At 53.7% G+C, this 22,042-nt stretch overlaps 10 protein-coding genes across 10 annotated transcripts; 7 read left to right on the top strand and 3 right to left on the bottom strand.

Moving 5' to 3' along the window:
* Positions 1 to 144: 144 nt before the first annotated feature.
* Positions 145 to 1,669, top strand: PFLUO_LOCUS1386 (uncharacterized protein; the record flags this gene model as incomplete). The annotated part of the gene is made up of 2 exons (XM_073778423.1): positions 145 to 192; positions 245 to 1,669. 2 exons carry the CDS (start codon positions 145 to 147, stop codon positions 1,667 to 1,669), a joined length of 1,473 nt encoding a protein of 490 aa, XP_073635479.1.
* A 1,052-nt stretch (positions 1,670 to 2,721) lies between these two features.
* Positions 2,722 to 4,055, top strand: PFLUO_LOCUS1387 (uncharacterized protein; the record flags this gene model as incomplete). The annotated part of the gene is made up of 4 exons (XM_073778424.1): positions 2,722 to 2,958; positions 3,011 to 3,118; positions 3,169 to 3,662; positions 3,719 to 4,055. The coding sequence occupies 4 exons, from the start codon at positions 2,722 to 2,724 to the stop codon at positions 4,053 to 4,055; spliced, it is 1,176 nt and encodes a 391-aa protein (XP_073635480.1).
* Positions 4,056 to 4,545: 490 nt separating this feature from the next.
* PFLUO_LOCUS1388 (uncharacterized protein) lies at positions 4,546 to 6,218 on the bottom strand (the record flags this gene model as incomplete). The annotated part of the gene is made up of 3 exons (XM_073778425.1): positions 4,546 to 5,465; positions 5,519 to 5,939; positions 5,997 to 6,218. 3 exons carry the CDS (start codon positions 6,216 to 6,218, stop codon positions 4,546 to 4,548), a joined length of 1,563 nt encoding a protein of 520 aa, XP_073635481.1.
* An 843-nt stretch (positions 6,219 to 7,061) lies between these two features.
* On the bottom strand, positions 7,062 to 7,978 carry PFLUO_LOCUS1389 (glutaredoxin; the record flags this gene model as incomplete). The annotated part of the gene is made up of 2 exons (XM_073778426.1): positions 7,062 to 7,133; positions 7,190 to 7,978. The coding sequence occupies 2 exons, from the start codon at positions 7,976 to 7,978 to the stop codon at positions 7,062 to 7,064; spliced, it is 861 nt and encodes a 286-aa protein (XP_073635482.1).
* Positions 7,979 to 8,476: 498 nt separating this feature from the next.
* Positions 8,477 to 10,645, top strand: PFLUO_LOCUS1390 (uncharacterized protein; the record flags this gene model as incomplete). Its single annotated transcript, XM_073778427.1, has 1 exon — positions 8,477 to 10,645. The coding sequence occupies one exon, from the start codon at positions 8,477 to 8,479 to the stop codon at positions 10,643 to 10,645; it is 2,169 nt and encodes a 722-aa protein (XP_073635483.1).
* Positions 10,646 to 10,860: 215 nt separating this feature from the next.
* Positions 10,861 to 12,536, bottom strand: PFLUO_LOCUS1391 (uncharacterized protein; the record flags this gene model as incomplete). The annotated part of the gene is made up of 2 exons (XM_073778428.1): positions 10,861 to 12,199; positions 12,256 to 12,536. The coding sequence occupies 2 exons, from the start codon at positions 12,534 to 12,536 to the stop codon at positions 10,861 to 10,863; spliced, it is 1,620 nt and encodes a 539-aa protein (XP_073635484.1).
* A 472-nt stretch (positions 12,537 to 13,008) lies between these two features.
* On the top strand, positions 13,009 to 14,273 carry PFLUO_LOCUS1392 (uncharacterized protein; the record flags this gene model as incomplete). The annotated part of the gene is made up of 3 exons (XM_073778429.1): positions 13,009 to 13,099; positions 13,151 to 14,104; positions 14,167 to 14,273. 3 exons carry the CDS (start codon positions 13,009 to 13,011, stop codon positions 14,271 to 14,273), a joined length of 1,152 nt encoding a protein of 383 aa, XP_073635485.1.
* Positions 14,274 to 15,364: 1,091 nt separating this feature from the next.
* On the top strand, positions 15,365 to 18,536 carry PFLUO_LOCUS1393 (Protein kinase protein rad53; the record flags this gene model as incomplete). Its single annotated transcript, XM_073778430.1, has 3 exons — positions 15,365 to 16,261; positions 16,312 to 16,709; positions 16,754 to 18,536. The coding sequence occupies 3 exons, from the start codon at positions 15,365 to 15,367 to the stop codon at positions 18,534 to 18,536; spliced, it is 3,078 nt and encodes a 1,025-aa protein (XP_073635486.1).
* Positions 18,537 to 19,309: 773 nt separating this feature from the next.
* PFLUO_LOCUS1394 (6-mannosyltransferase) lies at positions 19,310 to 20,826 on the top strand (the record flags this gene model as incomplete). The annotated part of the gene is made up of 3 exons (XM_073778431.1): positions 19,310 to 19,757; positions 19,822 to 20,107; positions 20,154 to 20,826. 3 exons carry the CDS (start codon positions 19,310 to 19,312, stop codon positions 20,824 to 20,826), a joined length of 1,407 nt encoding a protein of 468 aa, XP_073635487.1.
* Positions 20,827 to 21,281: 455 nt separating this feature from the next.
* PFLUO_LOCUS1395 (uncharacterized protein) lies at positions 21,282 to 21,820 on the top strand (the record flags this gene model as incomplete). The annotated part of the gene is made up of 2 exons (XM_073778432.1): positions 21,282 to 21,507; positions 21,738 to 21,820. The coding sequence occupies 2 exons, from the start codon at positions 21,282 to 21,284 to the stop codon at positions 21,818 to 21,820; spliced, it is 309 nt and encodes a 102-aa protein (XP_073635488.1).
* Positions 21,821 to 22,042: the final 222 nt, after the last annotated feature.

A 22,042-nucleotide genomic window follows, 5' to 3' on the forward strand; every position in this document is an offset into this window, starting at 1 on the left:
TAGTGCCTTTTGCGGTATTTCGGAAAACCAAGTGCAGGGATGGAGCATGTCGAACAAAGAAAGGATGATTAATAATGTCTTGAGCCAGCATACAAAGGACCTTGGGAAGCCGCTCATGCCGGATTATCTTCTACAGCCTTCAGCATGGCGTTTCTGTCCATCCTCGCTGCCTTTGGCGGCACTCTTGCTGCCGTCGGTGAGCTCTGTTCTTTGCTGCGGGACTGTGGCTGATACGTGTAAATAGTACTTTGTGACGCAAATTGTCTACAACCTCTACTTCCACCCGCTAGCCCGATTCCCGGGCCCTCCCGTATGGTGCGCATTGCATTTGCCCTGGCTGCGGGTTCTGCTCAAGGGCCGGCTTCCCTACACGGTCAAGGAATATCACGATCGGTACGGCCCAGTCGTACGCATATCTCCGGATGACCTCTCGTTCTCAGACCCTTCTGCCTGGCGCGACATATACGGGAAGCAAACGCTCAACCGGCCTTTCCAATGGGGTGGTCGCAAGCCACCGGGTGCTAAGGCCCATAGTTTCATTAGTGCGCCCGCGGCAGAGCATGCCCGCCTTCGCCGCGCCTTCAATCCGGCCTTCTCGGACAAAGCCGTTCGGGGCTATGAGCCCACAGTGACCCACTTCATCGATAAGCTCATAAACTGTTTGCGATCACTATCTGACAAAACAACCGGCGAGACGGATGTCGATATCAACCACTGGCTCAATTATGTCTTTTTTGATCTCATCATGGAGCTCGGCTGGGGCAGCAATTTCAATTGTCTGGAAAACCGGCAGTACAATCTCTGGATCTCGTTTGTCACGCAGCTCAAGGCGAAGTTGGTCGCGAACGCGATCTCATACTACCCTTTCATTAATATGCTCCTGCCGTATCTGATTCCCCCGGCGGCGAAAAAGGCCATGGAAGAGGTCTTTAGCACCAGCATGGTGAAGGTCGAAGAGCGTCTTTCCCGGAAGGGTCCTACACGCACGGATATATTCCAGTCGGTTTTGGAGGATCCCGAGCATAAGAACGTGTCTATGGATGAAATGAGCCAGGCAGCGCTGGTCATTATTGCCGCAGGCAGTGAGACTTTGACCACCTCACTGAGCGGGACTCTCAACCACTTGTTACGGAGCCCGGAGAAACTTCAGCGACTCACTGAAGAAGTACGCTCTTCGTTTACATCGGACAGTGAGATCAACGAACAGACCGCCCGGACAATGCCCTATCTCAACGCAGTCCTGAAGGAAGGCTTACGGCTCTGTCCGCCAATTCCAGATAACATCCGTCGCCTAACACCGCCCGAGGGTCTGACTATTGCGGGTGTATCGGTACCCGGCAGTACGACCGTGTCAACCGGTTGCTGGCTTCAGTTTACCAACCCGGAGAGCTTCTCCCACCCCCAAGTGTTTATTCCAGAGCGGTGGCTCGAAGAGGGTAGCGAGGAAACCGCTAACCGCGCCGCGTTCAACCCCTTTGGCCTCGGCCAGCGCAACTGTATGGGGCAGACCCTGGCGTGGGTCGAGATGCGCCTACTGATGTGCAAGCTTTTCTGGAACTTTGATCTCAAGCCGGCAAAGGGGCTGCCGGTGTGGACAGACCAGAACATCTTCTGGTTCTGGGACAAGCTCCCATTGGAACTGAAGCTGCAGGCCCGAACCGTCTCATGATGCAATCTGAGACTGGTGCATGACTCGAAGGTTGTACTTACCAGGGGAGTACTCGATGTGTGTAAATGATTCAACAAGTTTGTCAATAAGCGTGTTTTGGATTAAGCGGCGATCTACAATAGATGTAACCGCGAAGTAATAGTGTGTCCAATCAAATGAATAGGCGATAATCTCGATTGCAAAATCCTGGTTCTTCAGAACAATGTGACCGGGGGGGGGGGGGGGGGTTGGCCGTTAGCTGTAAGGTCGTTTGTTACAGATGACCAAATTAATAATAGTCTGAGAGAGGAGTTGAATCAACGATGTATAGTTCAACTAGCACACTATGAAGAATCCTAGCACATCATTAAGGATCCTACGAGAATGTTGGCTTGCACTCATCTACAAGGTCTTCAATCCGTCTAATCCTGACGCCCCCTACATACAGGATCTAGATCGACAAAGCCACAATTTTCATGAGTGGTGCTCTCGGTTCTACACCTGCGTCATGGCTGGCTTGACGATTACAAGCTTTCAGTTACCAACTATACTTGCACACGCTTGTATTTATAAATCATTACACAGTGCTGCCAATATCTGACAATATGTAGGCGAGATACCTGGGTTACATAGACTGTATGCTGTGGTGGCGAAACCAATGACGGTCTGCTGTATCTGCAGGACGATCGTTTACCAGCCATCCCGGTCTATTTACAGGGGCCAAAAACTTGCATAGCTTGGCGGTGCCCGCCCTCCACTCAATCGCATGCCCAGGCACCATGCTGGCCCGTGACGAACGTTCATTGATCAGCATGCCCTTGTGGTCGGATCGTGGCGATAATACAATGGTGCTAGTTTTGGGGGCCCTTTCGCTGCGCTTGGTATCTGCACCGTGAGGATGAACGATATACCAGTTTAGGATAGATCATCGCGGGGGCCTTTTTCTGATTGCATATGTGGCTATGAGAAATTAGCAATTCCCGGTTCTTTGGGGCTCTTCAAATACCGGAGTGTCTCTTCGCTAACTATATGCAAGCTTGCCGTCCAACTGAATTTACAATATCATCGCAGCCATGGGTGGTCCTCAAAATATTCCAGAGAGCGCATTCCCTTTTCCCGGAGCTGGACCTCCTCCAAAAGGCGTGACGCCTAACCTCATCGACCCGCCCAGCATTGGATGGAAGTTCGAGGCGACGGCCTGGCCGCTCTGGACCATTGGGTTTATCTTCGTGCTTCTGCGTCTTTACTCCGGTATTCGAACCGGCCAGGGCAGGATCAAGTGGGATAATGTGTTCATGGGGTTTGCTATTGTTGGTTGCAACTCTTATCCTTCTAGATTCACACTCGCTGACTGCTTAACAGGTACTTGCCCTGGCACGAGTCATCATTCTGACAGTCGAGGTCGAAGTGTATGGTATGGGCCGACATACTTGGAACCTCCCGCGGTCATGGATGTCTGTTCATCGTTCGGTATGTCTTTCAGTAGGGCTTCAGTCGCAAACATACTCACATGTCTATAGATTATCTATATTGCGGACATGTTCTATCTGCCATCGATGATGTTCGCCAAACTGTCTATCCTCTTGGTCTACAAGCGGTTATTTGGGATTAGCAGATCACTGCGCATGGCTGTATACTTCATGATAGGGCTCATCGTGGTCTACACCGTGGTCATGCTGTTTATGTACGGCTTCAACTGCAGGCCTCCTTACCAGTATTGGGGCTGGCATGTGACCTTGGACGTAGCCTGGAATGCCGCACACTGCTTCGACTTCCCAACGATGAACCTTGGCATGGGTGGCGTGAATATTATCACCGACATGATCATTTTACTACTGCCAATGCCTTTTGTCTGGAAGCTACAGATGCGACCCATGCAGAAGTTTGGTCTATCTCTTGTGTTCGGCGCAGGTGCATTCACTGTGGCTGCTTCCTGCATCCGTGAATACTTCGTCTACGCAACGGAGAGAAATTCTGACCAGTCGTATAATGAGGTCGTCCAGGCTACCTGGCTGTGAGTTCTCTCCACTCTTCTTTCTGGTTCCCCTCAAAACTGACAATCTGGCACAGAACTGTCGAGCTGATGGTCGGCATCATCGCCGTGTCTCTGCCTGCCATCGGGCCCGTCTACCAGCAAGTGATCCGCAACTCGCGCTTTGGCTCATCTCTGCGCAATCTGTTGTCGCGACTCACGCCGTCGAGGAATTCTTCGCAGGCAAGCCGCCATGATCGTGATCGTGCGCCTCGCATTTCAACCATGGCATTCACAGAGCAAAGGAGCTGGCTGCATGCCACCCGTTCCCAGGACAGCGCTAGCAGCGGCATTGTCCCGCTAACCACCAACTACAGTCCACAAGAGAAATATGCGAGGTCTCCTGCGGATCCGACACTAGCTACGCAAGTCTAGGCCAGTCTTGAAAGCTGAGTGAGGGGAAGTTGATGACGAAAATGGGGGCTGGCGGGGGCCAAATGTGATATATGCCGGGTTTTCTTTTTGTGTTGGTCGTGATTGTACGGTTTATATCCAGATAAGAATGAGGGAACGAGCAAAGTTAATGACATGGCGCAAATGGTACAACTTTTATAAACACAACCATAGGCTCATTATTTGCAGTAAAAAAATCTAAGCTGAGCTACTATTGTAGATGGCATCTCCACGGTGCTTATTCTGGGAATCGGAGTTAGGCTGAGCGCTATGATGTCAATGGCACTCTGGGCACGGTTGTGGCTGACATGGGTGGCATTAACAGGAGTAATAATAGATACACAGAAAATCAAATAACCATCCAAATCAGGTATACAATGTGGAGCGGCAAGGATTACTAGCGCATTGACTGTTCCACACGGCGATTGCCGATCTCGTTCCATTTCATTAATACTAGTTAAATCGGACCTTTTCACTCTGCAACATCCAATTGCATCTGCTCCTCCACAGGCCGTGCACGGATCTGCACTTCAACATCTGGATTGGGGAAGATAAACTCATATGCCCGGAGGTTCTCCGGTCGGTTACATCCATCGAGCAGCTTGACATCATAATTCATGATCAGCTCGACAAGAATGGTCTTGATCTCGAGCGCGGCAAAGAATCGGCCTGGGCAAGCGTATTTGCCATACCCGAAGTTCAGCTTGTTCGGCTCTGCCGTTGCAAACTGATGCAGATGACCTTCGCCAGCGCGGGAGCGCATGCGCTCGTAGCGGAAGGGATCGAACTTTTCCGGCTCGGGGGTGACATCCGCATCATTCTGGATCTTGTTCACAGCCATGGCAATGTGGGAACCACGTGGTAGGATTGTGCCGTCGGACAGAATGGCGGTGTCTTGCATGATGCGGTGGTAGGCCAATATGCTGGGCGGATTGAAGCGCTGGCTTTCGCGCAAGAAGCTATCCAGCTTGCGCAGTTTGCCGTATGAGGACTTGTTCCAGCCACCGGGTTCCGCAGCCACGGTTCTTATCTCCTGGCGCAAGGGTTCCAGATACTCTGGGTGTGCCGCGAGATCATACATCACATGCACAGCGTTCATCTGCGAGGTGTGGATGCTTGCAAGCGAGATGATGGTCTCCAGATGAGCGAGGAAATTGGGATCTTGCTCTTCGGCCGTGTCGGCAGACTCGATCATCCATTGCAATAGGCTGCGTGATTCCTTCTCGCCTTGTCCGGAATAATATGCTGCTTGGCGTCGTTTGATCTCCGGGACCAGAAGTTTCTGAGCGCGCTTAATATAGTTGTGTAGCTTCCACCGTGGTGGGATGAAAGGCGCAATGAATGGGTGCATCCAGGTAGGGAAGACCCGCATCGCAAGCAGGGTAACGAAAACTGCCCCGAGTTCGGTTAGAATAGCTGTTGTTTTTGGGGTGCGCTTTACTTACCATTTTCGGTAAATTGTGTTGAAATCTCCAGCCACTCCTCATTACGAGCAATCGGTAACCCAACAAAGACGCGCGCGCTGAGGCGCGCCACCATGTGCAAAATGACATGGTATGGTTTGATCGTCGTCCATTGATCACGGCAGTCGGGCAATTCCATGTTCACGGCATGCTTCAGCTCGTCTCGCATGGGCGCAGCCAGGCTTGCCAGGTTGGGCGTCAATTTTGTTTGGATAGAGCGGAAATGCAGATCACCACTCATGATCAGGTCCATATTCGTATAAGGACCGAGTAAATTGTGGACATGCGCCGCCTTGGGGTTTGCGACGTTCATGGGCAAGGCGCGGATCTCCTCTATGTACTTATTTGGCACAACTATCATGTCACAATCATTGCGTGCAAACCGGAAGATTTGATTTTTGAACTATGTCCGCTGTCAGTCTGGCTGGTCGGGTACTGCCTAGGTTAGGTATATTCTTACCCTTGCATATCCATCGTCAAGAATTGCACCCAGGTTCATAAAGACATGCCAATTGGCAACTACCCGGAGATCGAATGGCGTTTTGAGGCCTACCAACGGCGCCTTGGTCTTCCAGCGCAAATCGAGCCAGGAAAATAGGTATCCCGCAACAGCTAGAAGGCCAAACAAGGCGATCGGAGGGATGACGGGTAGACGCTCATAGCAGTCTTCTATGACGGCCATGATGATTCAGGATGTCTTAATGATTTCGTGGAGAAGACGCTGGAAGAAAAGCCGATCCATCATTGCGAGGTCCGCCTTTTTATCTCAGCATATCTCGCCACCGCGGAGCGTCGACAAAATTAGTGTATAGCTCTACTAGTGGGCACGTCATGAGCACCGTCCACGACGGGTCCCTATCAAATCATCGCTCAATAGGGAAAGCGCCTCTGCGCTTAGACTGACGAAAATCAGAAGCTGCAAGCCACCGGCTTCAATCCGGCCCCCAAATACCTCGCGTAAGACCGTTCTATACATGATGTTTTTACACGAATTTCCATTGGCCGCATTAATTGCACCTGGGCAAGGATCTGCATGGCTGACGGAAGTGGTGAATGTATAAGCATCTAATCCAGGTAACAGGCCCATTAAAGCAGAACTTGGCAATCCAATCGATGTTGCAGATATTCAGCTACGGGGGGCCGCCGTGTCCTTGGAGGTCCCTGGTCTAATACCGATTAGGCCATATCGCCGGGGTGCTGCTCGACCAGACTGCCGGGAGACTACCATAATCCTTCTACGGCTCAATGTCATCACCAAGATGGGTCTATGAGATCACTGGTAATGGCATGGCACTCGGCCCAACTGAACGTCGCCGAGTAGGATGGATTACTGCAGGCCACATCTCGGTTCCACTGGATAGAAAACCAGTGAACTGGCTAAGTATATATCAGGCACCGGAGGCAAAGTGATGTCCATGGGACATAGACAGATTCCTTGAGGAAAAAATGTGTATCATTATGGTTGATTTTTTGTATCGTCTAAATCCCGAGCACAGGATGGGTATCGCGCAATGACAACCAACTACTAAACAGCCGCAGGCTTGCTGGCCGAGAATTCTTCCATGAAGCTGGGGTCACTGCTGATCTCCTCGCGAACCTATACCAAATAAAATTAGCAGCAAATTCAACGGATGAGAAAGGGTGGAAACATACAATGTCCAATCCGCCAACAAGCTCTCCACTCACCCACAACTGCGGGAAGGTTGGCCATTCGGCAAACTCCTTCAGACCCTGCCGGACATCCTCGTCGGCCAGGATGTTGAAGAATCCATACTTGACACTACGCTCACGAAGAATGCCGACCAACTGCCGACTGAACCCGCACTGAGGCGAGCTGGGTGTGCCCTTCATAAACAGCATGACCGGAGCAGCCTTGACAAGGTCTGTCAGGCGCGCCCAGAGCGCCTCCTTGGTCTGTTCTGGAGTCAGAGACGGGGCAGAGGCGACGGGGGTAGCGTTCGCAGCGGGCCCGGCTGAGCTATCAACAGCGGAGGCCGGCGCCTGGGTGGCGGTTGTGGGTGCATCCTCTCGGGGTACAGCAGACAAAGGAGGCGGGATGTTGGCTCTGTTCACTCCATCGATAGGACCGGTGGTGCCGCGGCCGGCATGCAGCTCGACAAGGTCGCGCACTTTGATGGCATCGCTACCACTAACGGAGTCGAGAACCCGGCCATCGCGGACACAGACGACAAAAGGCACAGCCGAGACATCATATTCCTCCGAAATGTCTGGGAGCTCCTCGGCATTGATGCTGAGGAAGGAGATGGTTGGCGGGGCGGTGGCGGGGTACTGGGCGGCCAGGGCATCAAGGACGGCGCGCATCTGGGCGCAGGGAGCAGCCCATGGTGTGTGGAAGTAGAGGACGACAAGTGCGGAAGGTGCGAGAGAGGCCAGGTGCGACGAGAAATCCGCCTCGGATGTGATTTCGGTGAGCGCCGACATGGTTGGGATGTGTGGGCGAGCAGGAGGTAGGAAGGGCGCAGCGGCTATCGACTAGAAACGGGGATGTTTTGAGCGTAGCTTTTGTGGAAAGCAGATATCGTATAGAGAGCCCAAAATGAGTTGTGTCGGCTGCGATTCTTGTAGAGTGAAGCGATGGCGTGACGGAGGCGATTTTTCCCGAACAAGCACGACCGGCGATCACGGGCTTATCAGATCGGAAATTAGTCAGCCAGTGGAACTGCGCGCACCCAACTAGAAATTCCGGAGGAATGAGAAGCTAAGAATGAGAAGCAAATAGATCCCAGAAACAAAGGTGTAAGAGTATGGATGGATGGATGATCGAAACTGAGTGCGAAGAGACAAAAAAGCAGACACCTCAGGCGACAGGGCCACCATATCTCCGGGTTTATCAGCACGTGACAAGGGATCGATTTTATTCGCAATCGCAATCGGAGAAGCTTCTACGCTCCCGACCAGCCCCCCGTGCAGCAGCAGACAATGCCTCGTGACAAGAGGAAGCGCAAGAATAATGAAGATGATTCCCCCATTGCGGATCCCTCCACCGGCAGCGACTTCGGACTAGCCCAGACACTGTCCCGTTTGCAGGACACCGAGACCACGACGACGAGTATGCCTGGCCACGCAAAAAAGAAGAAGAGGGTGGATGGGGAGAAGGTCAAATACCCAGCCCTGAACTATGTTGAGGGTCGAATGCAATCGTCAGTCCGGATTGCCGACCTCCAGAGCTTGCTTCTGTATTGCTTCGCCGATGGAATTGCGCCGCAATGGATCTCGCTCAAGCACTCCGGCCATGTTCGCAAGATTGTCGTGGTGATGGTACCAGGGCTGGAGATGGGCATGTTTGACGGGACCATCCCGCTAGAGCCCGAGCAAACAGCAATTCAAGAAGGACCTGGGCAAGAGGACGGTGCCGACGACCGCGAATCAATGGCAGACACCAAGGCCGCAGACTTTCAACGATGGAAGCAAGGACTGCCCCTCGAAGACCGTTCTCATCGATTCAACCCACAATCTCTCACGCGTGATACCCTTCCAGAGCCGTTACAGCCGCTGGCGGACATGTTCCCTCATATCTGGCCAGTCAGGGCCCCCGGGGATGCGAAATACAACAAGGTTCATTCGCCACTTCAGGCTATCCTGCTTTCCTCTCTACCAAAAAACAAGGACGAGGGACAGCGTAAAGGTGTACGGCCGCCCCGGGTCGACAAGAGCTTTTCGTCTCAACGGACCCCAATTACGACCTTTCTCAGCACATATGAACAACTGTGCGACAACGGATATGCTTCGCACCCCGCTTTCTTCAAATCCGAAGAAGAGAAGGCGGCAGCAGCCGAGTCTCGTAGGCGAGCTGGCCAGTCTACTGAGGACGGATGGGTGGATACTTTAGTTCCAAATCTGGAGGCTGGCGACGTGCCTGACGCTGAGATTGAGAAGGGCAGCATGACAGCGGGACGAGATGTGTTCGCACTCGACTGTGAGATGTGCCTCACGGAGGGCGGTCAGTCGGAGCTCACTCGCATCAGCTTGGTCAGCTGGGATGGGGAGGTTGTGATGGACGAGCTTGTAAAGCCCCCTCGGCCAGTCATTGACTATTTGACTCGCTTTTCGGGCATCACAAAGGAGCTCCTGGATCCGGTGACAACTACTCTTGGCGACATTCAACAACGGCTGCTAGGAATTCTCACTCCGCGTGCCATTCTGGTTGGCCATTCTCTCGACTCTGACTTGAACGCCCTCAAAATCGCACACCCTTTCGTCGTGGACACGACGATCACCTACCCACACCCACGCGGCCCGCCACTTAAATGCAGTTTGAAATGGCTCATGCAGAAATACCTGGGTAAGGAGATCCAGAAGGGAATGACAGGCCATGACTCTATTGAAGATGCCAAGGCCGTTCTTGAACTCGTCAAACAGAAATGCGAAAAGGGGGAACGTTGGGGCACCAGCGAAGCCTCAAATGAGAGCATCTTCCGTCGACTATCTCGATCCTCCCGGCCAGGGCTTAAAGCAGCTGCCGGAAGCGAAGGACGCACTGGTGCGGTCGTTGACTGGGGCAGTCCGGAACGCGGACTCGGCGCACAAGCCACCGTTTCGATCGGCTGTCGCGATGACAACAGCGTCGTCAGCGGTATCTCCGCCGCCATCAACGGTGACGAATCCAACCACTCCATTCCCGGCGGCGGCGTGGACTTTGTCTGGGGCCGGCTGCGTGAACTCGAATACCTGCGCGGGTGGTGCAACCGGCTCCCAGACCCGGACAATGCCAACCAGTCCACAACCATTGCCCCTCCGCCTGAAGAAACCACCCCGACCACCACGACAGGTGGTACAAACGGAGATTCTCAAACAGACCGCAGCAACACCGCCACCCTCTCCGAAACCGTGTCCCAAACCGTCTCCAACATCGCCCGTATCTACGACTCTCTACCCCCTTGCACCTTGTTCATGGTTTACTCCGGAACAGGTGATCCGCGCGAGGTTGGCCGTCTGCAGGCTATGCACAGGACATATCGCGATGAATATAATACCTCCCGCGTGCCGTGGGATGAACTAACTGTTAAATGGACAGATGCGGAGGAACAGGCCCTGAAGAAAGCATGTGAGCGAGCCCGCGAGGGCTGTGGCTTTATGTGTGTGAAATAAATGAATTTAGACCATGTGTGGCTTGACCACTAGTTAGATACGGCTGAATCTATGTCTCAGACATTTTGTTCACGTTGCGTGACCCTCGGGGGCGTCTGGTCAGGTTTTAAAGATGTTTGAATCCACGATATTTATATGGAGCGGTAGTATTTCCCTTATAAAGGTGGCGCATTGGTTCATAAAATGCCTTCTATCGTACACTTTCTCGAATGGTATCATTGTTGCGCCCCGTCCGTCTCCATCATTTCTTCGTGCTGCATGGCCATCCGGGTCATGACGTCCCGCGCCGCGACCTTGGCCTTGCGCTTATCGTGCACTGCCGCTTCGGCTGGAGGGTCTTGAGTACTATCTCCGCCTGTCTTCTGCTCCTCAACCGGGGGTTTGCCATTTTGGTGATTGGTTTCCACGCCAGGTGCCGTCTGCGAGGTTTCCTGTCCCGTCTGGTCCTTTCCCTCCGCGTTTGATCGCCCGTTATTCCGCACCGAAGGTGAAGCAGGTCGGGATCCTGAAGTTGTGCTGCGTCGGGGACGGCCTCTTCCTCGAGGGGCAGGGTTGGATTGAAGTTGCGCCGAATCGATAGCTTCGGTCAGATCGGCGGATGCAGATTCATTCAATGCGTGCGAGATCTCCGGCTTCGCTGACTGGCTGAAAGACTTTCTTGGTCGACCGACTGGCCTTCTTTGTGATGGATTTGGCTGAGGTGGTTCATCGCTGGACTGGGCGAGTCGCGGGCGCTTTGCCGTGCTTTGCTCATTCCCGGTCGTGACAGATGGGGGATCAGACGGCCGGCCAACTTCTAAGCGGAGCCTTGGAGACACAACACCGGATTGTTCTTGGTCGCCATTGACATGGTGCGGATCCTTGAGCGGAACACGGCTAGAGTGAATGGGATGGTCTCCGAACAAAACTTCGTCCAACATATCGTCCTCCTCATCAAAGGAGTCGGCAATCGGCTGGATATGCTCACTCGGGAAGACCTCGGCCCAAGGACGTTTGCGGCCGGCTTGCAGTAAGCCTGGACTCCGAACCACTGGGAGTGCGCCGTTGGCTACCGATAAAGTGTCCGTTGGATTTTGTTGATTCCCTCCTATAAAGCGGTTCTTGAGTTTCAGCGCCTCAATTTCCAGCTTCAGTTTCTCAATCTCTTCTGACTTGGACTTGAGCTCTTTCAACACTGTAGCGATCATGTCGAAGTTATGTGCGCCATTCTCGCCGGTGTGTCTATTGGGCCCGTTCATTTCAATGCGCATGGACGTGAAAGAGTGTTTCAGATCCATCATCGTGTCCTGTAGGTGATTCACCGAGCTGGAGATTTGATCTATATTTCGGCCCTGGTGCTGCATCTGCCGTTGCATGGAAAAAGGTTCGCGATTCATGTCGGCGGGTCCGGTAGGTACTAAAGCGCCCTCTTGAATGCTACTGCGATCGCGGTGTGTAGGCTCTTTCGGGGTGGTCAGTTTGCTTAGGGATGCATTGTTGAAGATCGGCTCGACCGTTCGCATGGTAACTATTTCCCTAAACGCAATTTTGGCCATCTTCCAGAAGACATTCGGTCTAGAAAACGCGCTTGTCAGTACTGACACCCAACCGGGGTTTTTTAACAAACCTACCCATTATCCAGCGCGCACAGCACTCCAAGCTTCTGCTGACACAGCTTGCAGAAGACTTCCTGAATAATGCGACCGCGCAGGAGACTCATATCAGAGGAGTGCGGGATCTGTTTGCGCTCGGAGGAGACAGAGATGCGATGAAGGTTGACGCTCATCCATGCCGTCGCGATCGAGTATGAGTTCGAGAGCCGGGCCCATTCGTTCTCCAGCGCAGCCAGCGAGCTGGAGCAGCGCGAGCACTGGCACAGGATCGCGGGGCGCGTTAGATGGGTCAAGTCCATCCTGGCGAAGAATAAGTGCACAGGGAGGATGGGAGGGAGTCGAGTTCCAAGAAGAGAATTGGGTGCAGGAAAGGGCAACTTAACCTAGGAACCAAGAGGCTGAGTCAGCAGTCGAGACCGTTCCTGCGCTAACCCGCTTTGGGATTTCGTAGAGCTGCTTTGGCATCAACCAAACACCGACCAAGTACTACAATAATATTCCACTGTTGACAGTCGCGTAATAGAGCAAAAGATATCCCCATCTGCCAGTGGTCCTCTCCCATACACCTTCCGCTGTGTAATCGCAGTAGATCACTGAAAAATACTCGACCCCATTCCCCGCACCACGTGACCGTGACAGTCTTCCCAATCGTCCTCGACTCAACGGTTTAGCTGTCCTTCACCCATGAGTCGTTGCTCGCATATTCTCTTCAGGACACGCCCTGCGCTGCCATATATACTTCCTAGGGCAAGAGCCTTATTCCGGATCAGTATGGCCCACCTCTCTACGGCTGCAATGGCGCAAGCCTCTATCGCCAACAGCTCATGGCACGGGGCTGGCGCCGCGGAGTTCGATCTTCGAAGTATGTCCTCATCGAAATCAGTTGAGCCTCTACTAAATACTAAAAACCTAGGCGACACCATGACGAAGCCTACCCCGTCTATGCTTGAGGCGATTTGCCAGACTACTCTGCTGGATGATGTCTTCAATGAGGACCCGGTCACCAATTCCCTCCAAACCTATGTCGCCGAGCGGACGGGACATGAGGGAGGCCTGCTAGTTATGTCAGGCACCATGGGCAACCAGGTGGCCCTTCGCACGCATCTAGTGCAACCCCCGTATGCCGTCCTGTGCGATCATCGATCCCACATCGTCAAATACGAGGCTGGTGGAGTCAGCTCATGGACAGGGGCTACTGTGCAGGCAGTTATACCCAAGAATGGCATTCATTTGACCCTGGAGGATGTTCAGAAGCACGCGGTGCTCGGTGATAACGACCACTTCTGTCCGACCACGGTGATCAGTTTGGAGAACACCCTCGATGGGATGATCATGCCCCTGAGCGAAGCTCGTCGCATCTCCGAGTGGACCCATGCCAATAATATGAAGATACACCTGGACGGTGCGCGACTGTGGGAGGCTGTTGTGTCCGGAGCCGGCAGCCTGCCTGAGTACTGCGGTCTGTTCGATAGCATCAGTCTGTGCTTCTCGAAGGGACTCGGCGCACCCATTGGAAGTATCATTATCGGCTCTCAGGAGTTCATCAAGAAAGCTCGCCGGTTCCGCAAGTCGATTGGCGGTGGTACCCGGCAGGCGGGCGTGATAGCCTCTGCGGCGCGGGTTGCCGTCGAGGAGACTTTCGGCTCAGACCCTAGCGGAAAGGACGGCAAGCTCAAGGAAACACATGCCAAGGCCAAGCAGATTGCCGATATGTGGACGAGCCGCGGAGGCAAACTACAACATCCCGTGCAGACCAACATGGTCTGGTTGGATCTGGAAGCCTCGGGGGTGGGACCCAATGATCTGCCGGAGATCGGCAAGGGAAAGGGACTGCAACTCCTGGGGGGCCGTCTGGTCATTCACTACCGTAAGTTTCCTACTTCCTCTCTTTTCTTTTGCAGAATGACTTGAATTCTGACGGTGTCACAGAGGTGTCTGAGGAGGCAATCGCGCGGCTGGAGCAGGTGTTTGATGCAGTGATGAAGGGCGAGTTCGCACGCAGTGACGATACGAGCAAGCCGTACGGGATGAAATAAGTCCTGTGTATATACTGTCAGTTCTGTCTGTAAATATTTTATTTAGATCCTATAGATCCATCTGGTATAGAATCCACGGTTAGCAGTAGTCCTTCCAGCCAATCACCGCCCGCAGCACTGGATGAGTCAGCGCTCAGCGCCTCAGGAACCCGATTGCTGCCTGAGGCGAGGGCGTCTAAAGACTGAGGCTTGTTTCGTTCCTGGGCTGTTCCTCGGACGACGCTTCCCACCTGCCTCCAGACCGCCCGCGTTCTGGTCTGTCCTCTGCCTCACTTCAATCCCTTCTCCCCGTGGACAGACAGACTCACAGGCAGCTCGCTGTGTGAGTGTACCTTTTCTTGTCCGAGGCTCTCGAGGTCATATAAACACTCGGCCCTGAGACAGGCCTACCTCGATATCCACGAAACCACTGCTAACCCGTTGGAGATTATCTCGACAGAAATACGCTCCTTGTTACGGTCGCCACAACTTGCCAAGCTTTGCGTCTTTCCTTGAGTCGGATTAACGGTCGCCAATGACGACAAACAGCTGGAGCGCTGCCGAATGACCAGCTGCTCCATCCTATTCAGACCGTTCAACCGAACAATTCCAACATTCGGGGAGGGCTGTCTGGTTTTTGGCGGATCGTTGGACTGGTTGTCACCCTCAATCGACGAGATCATCAACGACACCTGCTGTCAGATCGGTTCCGGGTGAAGCGCGAGACAACCAACACACTCTTGGGAGTCCGATCCGAGCGCTTTGGTGAGAGCCATAAGTGTGGATCGTTCAGGAACAACACGGTTGCCAGCTGCACCTGGGGAACAAATTCTGAGACTTGGGCTGCCTACCTCTGGTGTGTCCTTGCCCGGGTGACTCGCCCTGGTGACCGTTCTGATCTTCCTGACCCGTCTATTTCTTGCCTGGCCCTGCCGTCACTCACTCACTGACTTGGACAAGCCAACGGAACCCTGTTTATGATCGTTTTATGCCCATATCGCCATTCTCTCATCAGCACATATACCCCACCTCCTCAGATTTCCCAGCAGTAGTTGTTTCCTTTGTTACTCCCTGTCATTAGCGATATCATTTGCATCATACTCAAAAACAAAATGGAGGCAACACAAGAATCCACTCAGCCATGTGCCGACCCCCGCCGGATGGGCTTGAATAATTCCGGACTCCACGAAACAGACCTGGCGGATATCATCTGTATCCTTCATCCCAACTCCCATACGGCTCATGATGCGGTGTCGGCAACGGCACGGCATGGCACCCAGCATATACTCCAGCGGGATCTGTTGGAATACGAAAGCTCCGATACGGCCTCGCTGGATGTCGCACTGAGACTATCTTCGGATGTCCACGACCTGGGCATGGGGTTCTGCTTTGGCCGCAACCGTGCTTCCTGCGACGTACTTCTTTCGGGCGACGATGACGCTAAACGTGTCTCCAACAAGCACTTTCGCATTTACCTCACCGGTGATGGGATTATCATGTTGCAAGATACCTCGACAAACGGGACTATCGTAGATAATTGCCGTCTGCGGAAGAGAGACAAGGACAATAACAGCCGGATGCTGACCAACGGTTCTGTCATTAATTTGGTCAGTGGCACTCAAAACTCGGACGAAGTGCGGTTTATCGTCCGGATTCCATCGCGAGATGGGTTCAATATGCAGTACACGCAGAACGTGCTTCGCTACTTCGAACGGGTCCAGAGACACGCTGGAGCTGTCCAGCACAAGACGCGGCATCTCGCCCAAGCTCAGCCCGCTCTGTCGTGGTCGGCTGCCAATACGTTTGGCATGCATTGGTCAGGCGGCTCGATGTACAATGTGACTGGCCAGATCGGAAAGGGGGCCTTTGCAACGGTTTACAAGCTCGCCACCAAGCAGCATGGGACGATCTTTGCGGCCAAGGAGCTCGACAAGCGGCGTTTCATGAAGAATGGTATTTTGGATCAGAAAGTCGACAATGAAATGAAAATCATGAGAGACCTTCGACATGTGAGTTATATACACCATAAAATTCCGCGCTGTTACTGACTACAGTCCAGCCGAATATCGTGAAATACATTAATCACTATGAGTATGATCGCTGGATCTACATCATCATGGAATATGTTCCTGGGGGCGAGCTATCCACATATCTGCAAAGCCACGGCAAAATTCCCGAAGAAATGGTCAGAACGGTAGCCCGTCAAATCCTACGGGCACTCCACTATCTCCACAAACGTCGCATCACCCATCGCGACATCAAACCAGACAACATCCTGATCGCGTCCCTCGACCCACTGAGGGTCAAGCTCTCCGACTTCGGGCTGTCTAAGGTGGTGCAAGAGGAAACCTTTCTCAAGACATTCTGTGGCACGCTACTTTACTGTGCGCCTGAGGTGTACCCAGACTACGAGATGTACAGAGGCGAGTTCCGCAAAAGACGCCGAGTTGGAGATCCGTAAGTTCTACTTTTCTTAACTTGGGGATTTTGCTGACCTGCAGACCACCGAAAACATCCCCCTACGGCCAGTCCGTAGACATGTGGTCCCTCGGTGCCGTGCTCTACCACATCCTGTCTGGAGTTCCTCCATACACGGGGACCGCGCAAGATCGAGGCGTGCAGATGCTGCGCACCATCATGACCACAGAGGCTGATTTCGACATCCTGCGTCAAGCCGGTGTGTCCGAATCGGGCATTGATTTCGTCTCACACCTCTTAAACCGCGACCCTCACTCCCGTCCATCAGAAAAGGAATGCTTCCAGCACCCCTGGATTGCCAGCGTTCCGGACGTGGACGAGTATGACGACAGTTCCCTTCTTACTGACCTCCGGCAAGGTCTGCCAGCCATTGGTGAAGATGCCGAGGAGGATCTGGATGCGTCTCAACTGTCCATCAACGACGATCTCGCCTACTACACGTGGGAAGCTGACAAGGAGGGAAACAGCAGCAGTAACGAGACCCTCACCAAGAAACCTCGTCTCGAATTCGTCCCGCCTGATGTCCGCTATCCCTCTCTTCCCAACATTGAGAGTTTCCAGGATGATCAAGTGGTCGCAGAGCAAAACGCAAGGCGTCTATTTGACGAGAGCCAAACAGCCACTATGCAGCATGCAAGACGGCTATTTGGTGAAGTCACCTCCTCGGCTCTACGCAGCTCCCACGCCCTTGGCAATGCGGATCCATACACCGGGGATGAATTGGACCCAAACGACTTCATTTCTTCCGGTGAGTCGTTCAGCGAAGCCCGTAGTGTCTCCTCGATCATTTCCCTCCCGGCGAACCCAATCGGTGGAACCGCGCCCAGCTTGATGGGAGCGGAGAATCTCGTTGGACGGCTGAATATGAATTCTTCACACCCTACCCTTCCTCAGACTCAGGCCGGCCCGGTTAACGAGACACCGACGCGGAAGACCAGTCCTGGAGAACCCATGGAGCCCGCGACTACAGATAGCGATACCCGTCCAACATCCAGCGCGCACGAGACAACCCCCAAAGCGCCTCAGATTGCGCGCCGCATTGAGATTGCGCTTCCTGATACGGCCAGTGAAGAATCCAGTATTCATAGCCGTTCACCTTCGGCCACTGGTCCCCAACAACAAGCCAAGGATGGTGGCTACGACGACGAATTGGCCATAACCCTCGACGCTCAGACAGGGCGGGCCATCTTGCAGCAATTAGCTGCTCCATCCGAACCATCATCTCCAATTGTGCATCAGCCAAGTCTCCCATCCGCCATTTCCGATCCGGAGTTCACCAAACCCCGGCCAGTTTTGGGCAGGCTGATCAGCCTCCCGGGATCTATCTTTGACGTGTCCCTCCGCTTGGAAAACCGGATGACCTCCTGGGGCCGGGGTCCATTGGCTACAGTACGACACCCCGACTCAATGGACACGCGCATCCCCGCGTATGCTCTAGAGTTGACCTTTTGGGCGCCCGCCCTGGAGGCGCGAATCGCAATGGGCCAAGACTGGATGCAGGTCTCGGGAGTGATGGCGATTATCTCTACCAAAGCGCGCAAAGGCATCTGGGTGAACGACGTCCCACTGCGCAAGGATGAGGCTCTGAGCTACGGCAAGTTGTACACGGGCGATATCATCACCGTCTACCAGCATAATGACAAGTTCCTGAAACTGCGGTGCGAATTCTACCACGGGGAAAGCGTGTTCCCTCGGCCGGCGCATGAGGCCGGGCTCGTGGTGCGCCAGGTGCTCACGCCAAAATACGATGGGGCTACAAATCGGATGCCTGTTCGGCCGGTAGAGGTGAAGGGGGGCGACGAATAGAATAGCATGGGGGGGTTTCATCTGTTGTGATCTCTACTCTCTCTCTCTCTCTCTCTTTGCGCTCGAGTGCCCGGACTAGGTTGCGGGGCGATGACATAGATTGATTGATACACAAATTGCACGCGTTAGGCTAGGCCGAAATCTAAGTCGTAGATTTGCTTGAGATCTGGTGGAGACAATGGGACAATGGGGCCGAGTGACAAAGCCATTGTCCGGATGCGGGGGGTGATGGATTGTGTACTGAGTCTTGGTCGATGATCGGAGTGAGCGCAGGCAGGTACATACCTAGTGTAGTCGATCTCCCGCAGCTTCGGTCGATGACCTGCAGGACAGTTCGAGGTGGTTGTGACTAGTAAATCTCACTCCCTCGAGATCACTGTCAGTCCCACAAATTATCTAGATGGTACCTAGCGAGAGCTCACCCGATCCTTAGGTCGCATTGTCTCCAACTCTCATGTCACGGTCGCTGCATTCGTTCGCGCGGGCCAGACTCGTTGGTCTGTGCACTGCTGGTGCTCGGCAGTTTCGCATTGAGAGAGTTTCAACGGCGAGGATGCTTTATCTACCGACACGCCCTTCCTTTCTTCCCCCTTGATTATTCCTCATGTCACTCTGACTTCACCCGATCCATCCCGTCCATCCCATCCCATCCATCTTTCCCTTTCCTTTGCCTCTCCCGATCGGCGCAACTACCATTCTTCACCTCCGCCAAATTCCCACCATACAGATACGTGCCGATCACCCACACTGTGGCATACCACACCACTCCCTCCATGTCCCTATCGCGATCACCCTCCCCGCGCCCGGGCGGAGGTGGAGGGTGGTCCAGCCCGGGCCTAGCTCCCGGTAGCGGCACCTCGACGCCGCGCAGTGGCGGCTACTCACCCTCGCCCGGCACGCTAACCCCCAACGTGTCCTGGGCGACAGCCAAAGCGAAAAGCGACGAGGTGCGCGGGTATCCGTCCTTTTCGACACGCAATTCGGGCTTCTTCTCGCGGCAGAAACATCGCCTTTCGGCTCGTTTGCCCAGTTTTCGATCTGGGCCCCGCCATGCGCGCGACTATGTGGATAAAGATGAGTTCGAGCGGAGACCTTCTTGGCGCCCTGGTGGCGTTGGCCGTGGGCCCATCGCCGTGCTGGGGAGGATGATGCGCCGGCCGCGGTCGAGGTTGCTGTTGGGGTTATTTGTGCTGTGGTTGGGGTATATGTGTTTGTGGACGAGTAAGTGCTACACATTCGGTGGTGTGGTGCGCGTGCAGAAAAAGATTGACTAACTGCTTTGCAGCTCTCATACAGGTATATCGGCGATCAAGTTTCGGCGGCGGACGCAAGTTCGTGATTATTCTCGGGTCCAATGTCGAGGGCGGCGTGATGGAGCTGAAGGGCGCGCGCGAGTGGGCAATCGAGCGAAACAGTATCTGGAATAAACAAAAGTATGCGCGCAACTGGGGGTACGAGCTGGAGGTTGCCAACATGTTGGCCAAGAAGCGATATTCGCACGAGTGGCGCGAGAACTGGGAGAAGGCCGACGTGATTCGCGAGGCAATGCGCAAGTACCCGCAGGCGGAATGGTAAGATTGCTCTACATAACTTCGAACACATGCTGATCGACTGCAGGTTCTGGTGGCTGGATCTTAATACCTGGATCATGGAATACGGAACGGATTTGCAAAGTCACATCTTCAACGACCTGGAGTCGCACGTCTACCGCGATATCAACGCCTTCAATCCGCTCAAGATCGTCCACCCCCTGCCCGAGTTCTGGCTAGATGACCTCGGGCGTGCCCTCGAGGGCGATGAGGACCCCAACTCGCTTAATCTGCTCTTATCGCAAGACTGCTCTGGTTTCAACCTGGGCTCATTCTTCGTCAGGCGATCCATCTGGACAGACCGATTCCTCGATACTTGGTGGGACCCTGTCATGTACGAGCAGATGCACATGACATGGGAGCACAAGGAGCAAGACGCCCTGGAATACCTCTACCAGAGCCAGCCATGGATCCGGAGCAGCGTCGGATTCCTGCCTCAGCGCAGCATCAACTCTTTCCCGCCCGGTGCGTGCGGCGAAGGCCAGGACCCCATGGTGCACTACCAGCAGAATGCACGCGATTTTGTCGTCAATATGGCGGGCTGCAACTACGGCCGTGACTGCTGGACCGAGGTGTATACCTACCGCGAGATGAGCAATCGGCTCAATCGGTCATTATGGCAGCGCTTTAAGGATGGGATCAACACCTTGATCGACAGGGTGCGAGGGCCTTTTGTGACGCTCGACGGGGATGATGAATGAATTATGTCTCACGCTTACCTTTCTTCTCTTCTGCATGACACGGCGTGGGGACGGATTTTTTTTTTGGCTGTATATTATTGAGTTTTTGCGTGGAGTTGTCGGTGGTGTTTATTAAGAATTGCAGTAGAACATCTATAAATACGACTCAGATATTTCTTCCTTTTCATGTGAATGAATCCATCAGTGGTAATCGAGTTCATCTCTCATGTCATCTTGTCTGCTGTATAGATACACGTGACCTCTGCATTCGGACTAGTAGTCGTTCATCTGACCGCCTCCCACTCAACCAATCACAGTCCCCCTGGTCATCAATCACCAACACCCTCAACTCCATCACCAATCCTGCTCTCCCGGACCAAAACCCCCAATTGAACCGGCCACACCCTCTTCCACACCTCACCGTCCTCCTCACCACCTCATCACCACCATCACACCCGAAAGCCCCGATCCGAAAAATGCCGACCCCCGAATCCGCGTCCTTCCTGGCCAAGAAGCCCACCGTGCCCCCAACCTACGACGGCGTCGACTTCGAAGACAACGTCGCCGTGCACAATGCCCGCGACGCGATCATCCGCGAGCAGTGGGTGCGCAGCATGATGGCCCGTCTGGTCGGTGAGGAGCTTGGCAAGTGTTATCAGCGCGAGGGCGTGAATCACATGGAGAAATGTGGTGTTTTGAGGGGTAGGTCTTTCTCTTTTTTCCCCTTGTCTTTGTCATTGTCTGTTTGAGATGTTGTTTCCTTGGATTTGTGCATTGCTTGAGGTGTGGTGGAGTGGGGTTGGGGGTGGATTGTGTGTTTTGCGGTGTGAAGATGTTCTAGATGGGTGGATGGATGGAGCTATGCGTGCTGCAACGGCGGGATGAATCCATGGCCTTATCGAGAGCACTGGCTAACACAATGCGCTGCACAGAGAAATACTTCGAGCTCATCAAGGAGCGCAAGGTGAAGGGGTATCTGTTCGAGGAGAAGAACTACTATTCCAAGTCGGCATAAATTGGCGATCGTCTTCTTACGTGGATTGTGGTCCCTATCTATCTCCCTGTGTGAAGCTGGACGTGGACCTATAAGACATACGGATACTCGGTGGAGGGCGATTTGAATGCAATGGCTCTTGGGACGTTAGTCATTGCCATTTGAAGGTCGAGGACGAGACTACTCGGGACTCCACGGAGATGGATGCAGCAGGACAGGGCGCGTTGTCCGCTTCTTCCGCTG

The sequence above is a fragment of the Penicillium psychrofluorescens genome, assembly GCF_964197705.1.
Source record: "Penicillium psychrofluorescens genome assembly, chromosome: 1".
Taxonomy (NCBI): Eukaryota; Fungi; Ascomycota; class Eurotiomycetes; order Eurotiales; family Aspergillaceae; genus Penicillium; species Penicillium psychrofluorescens.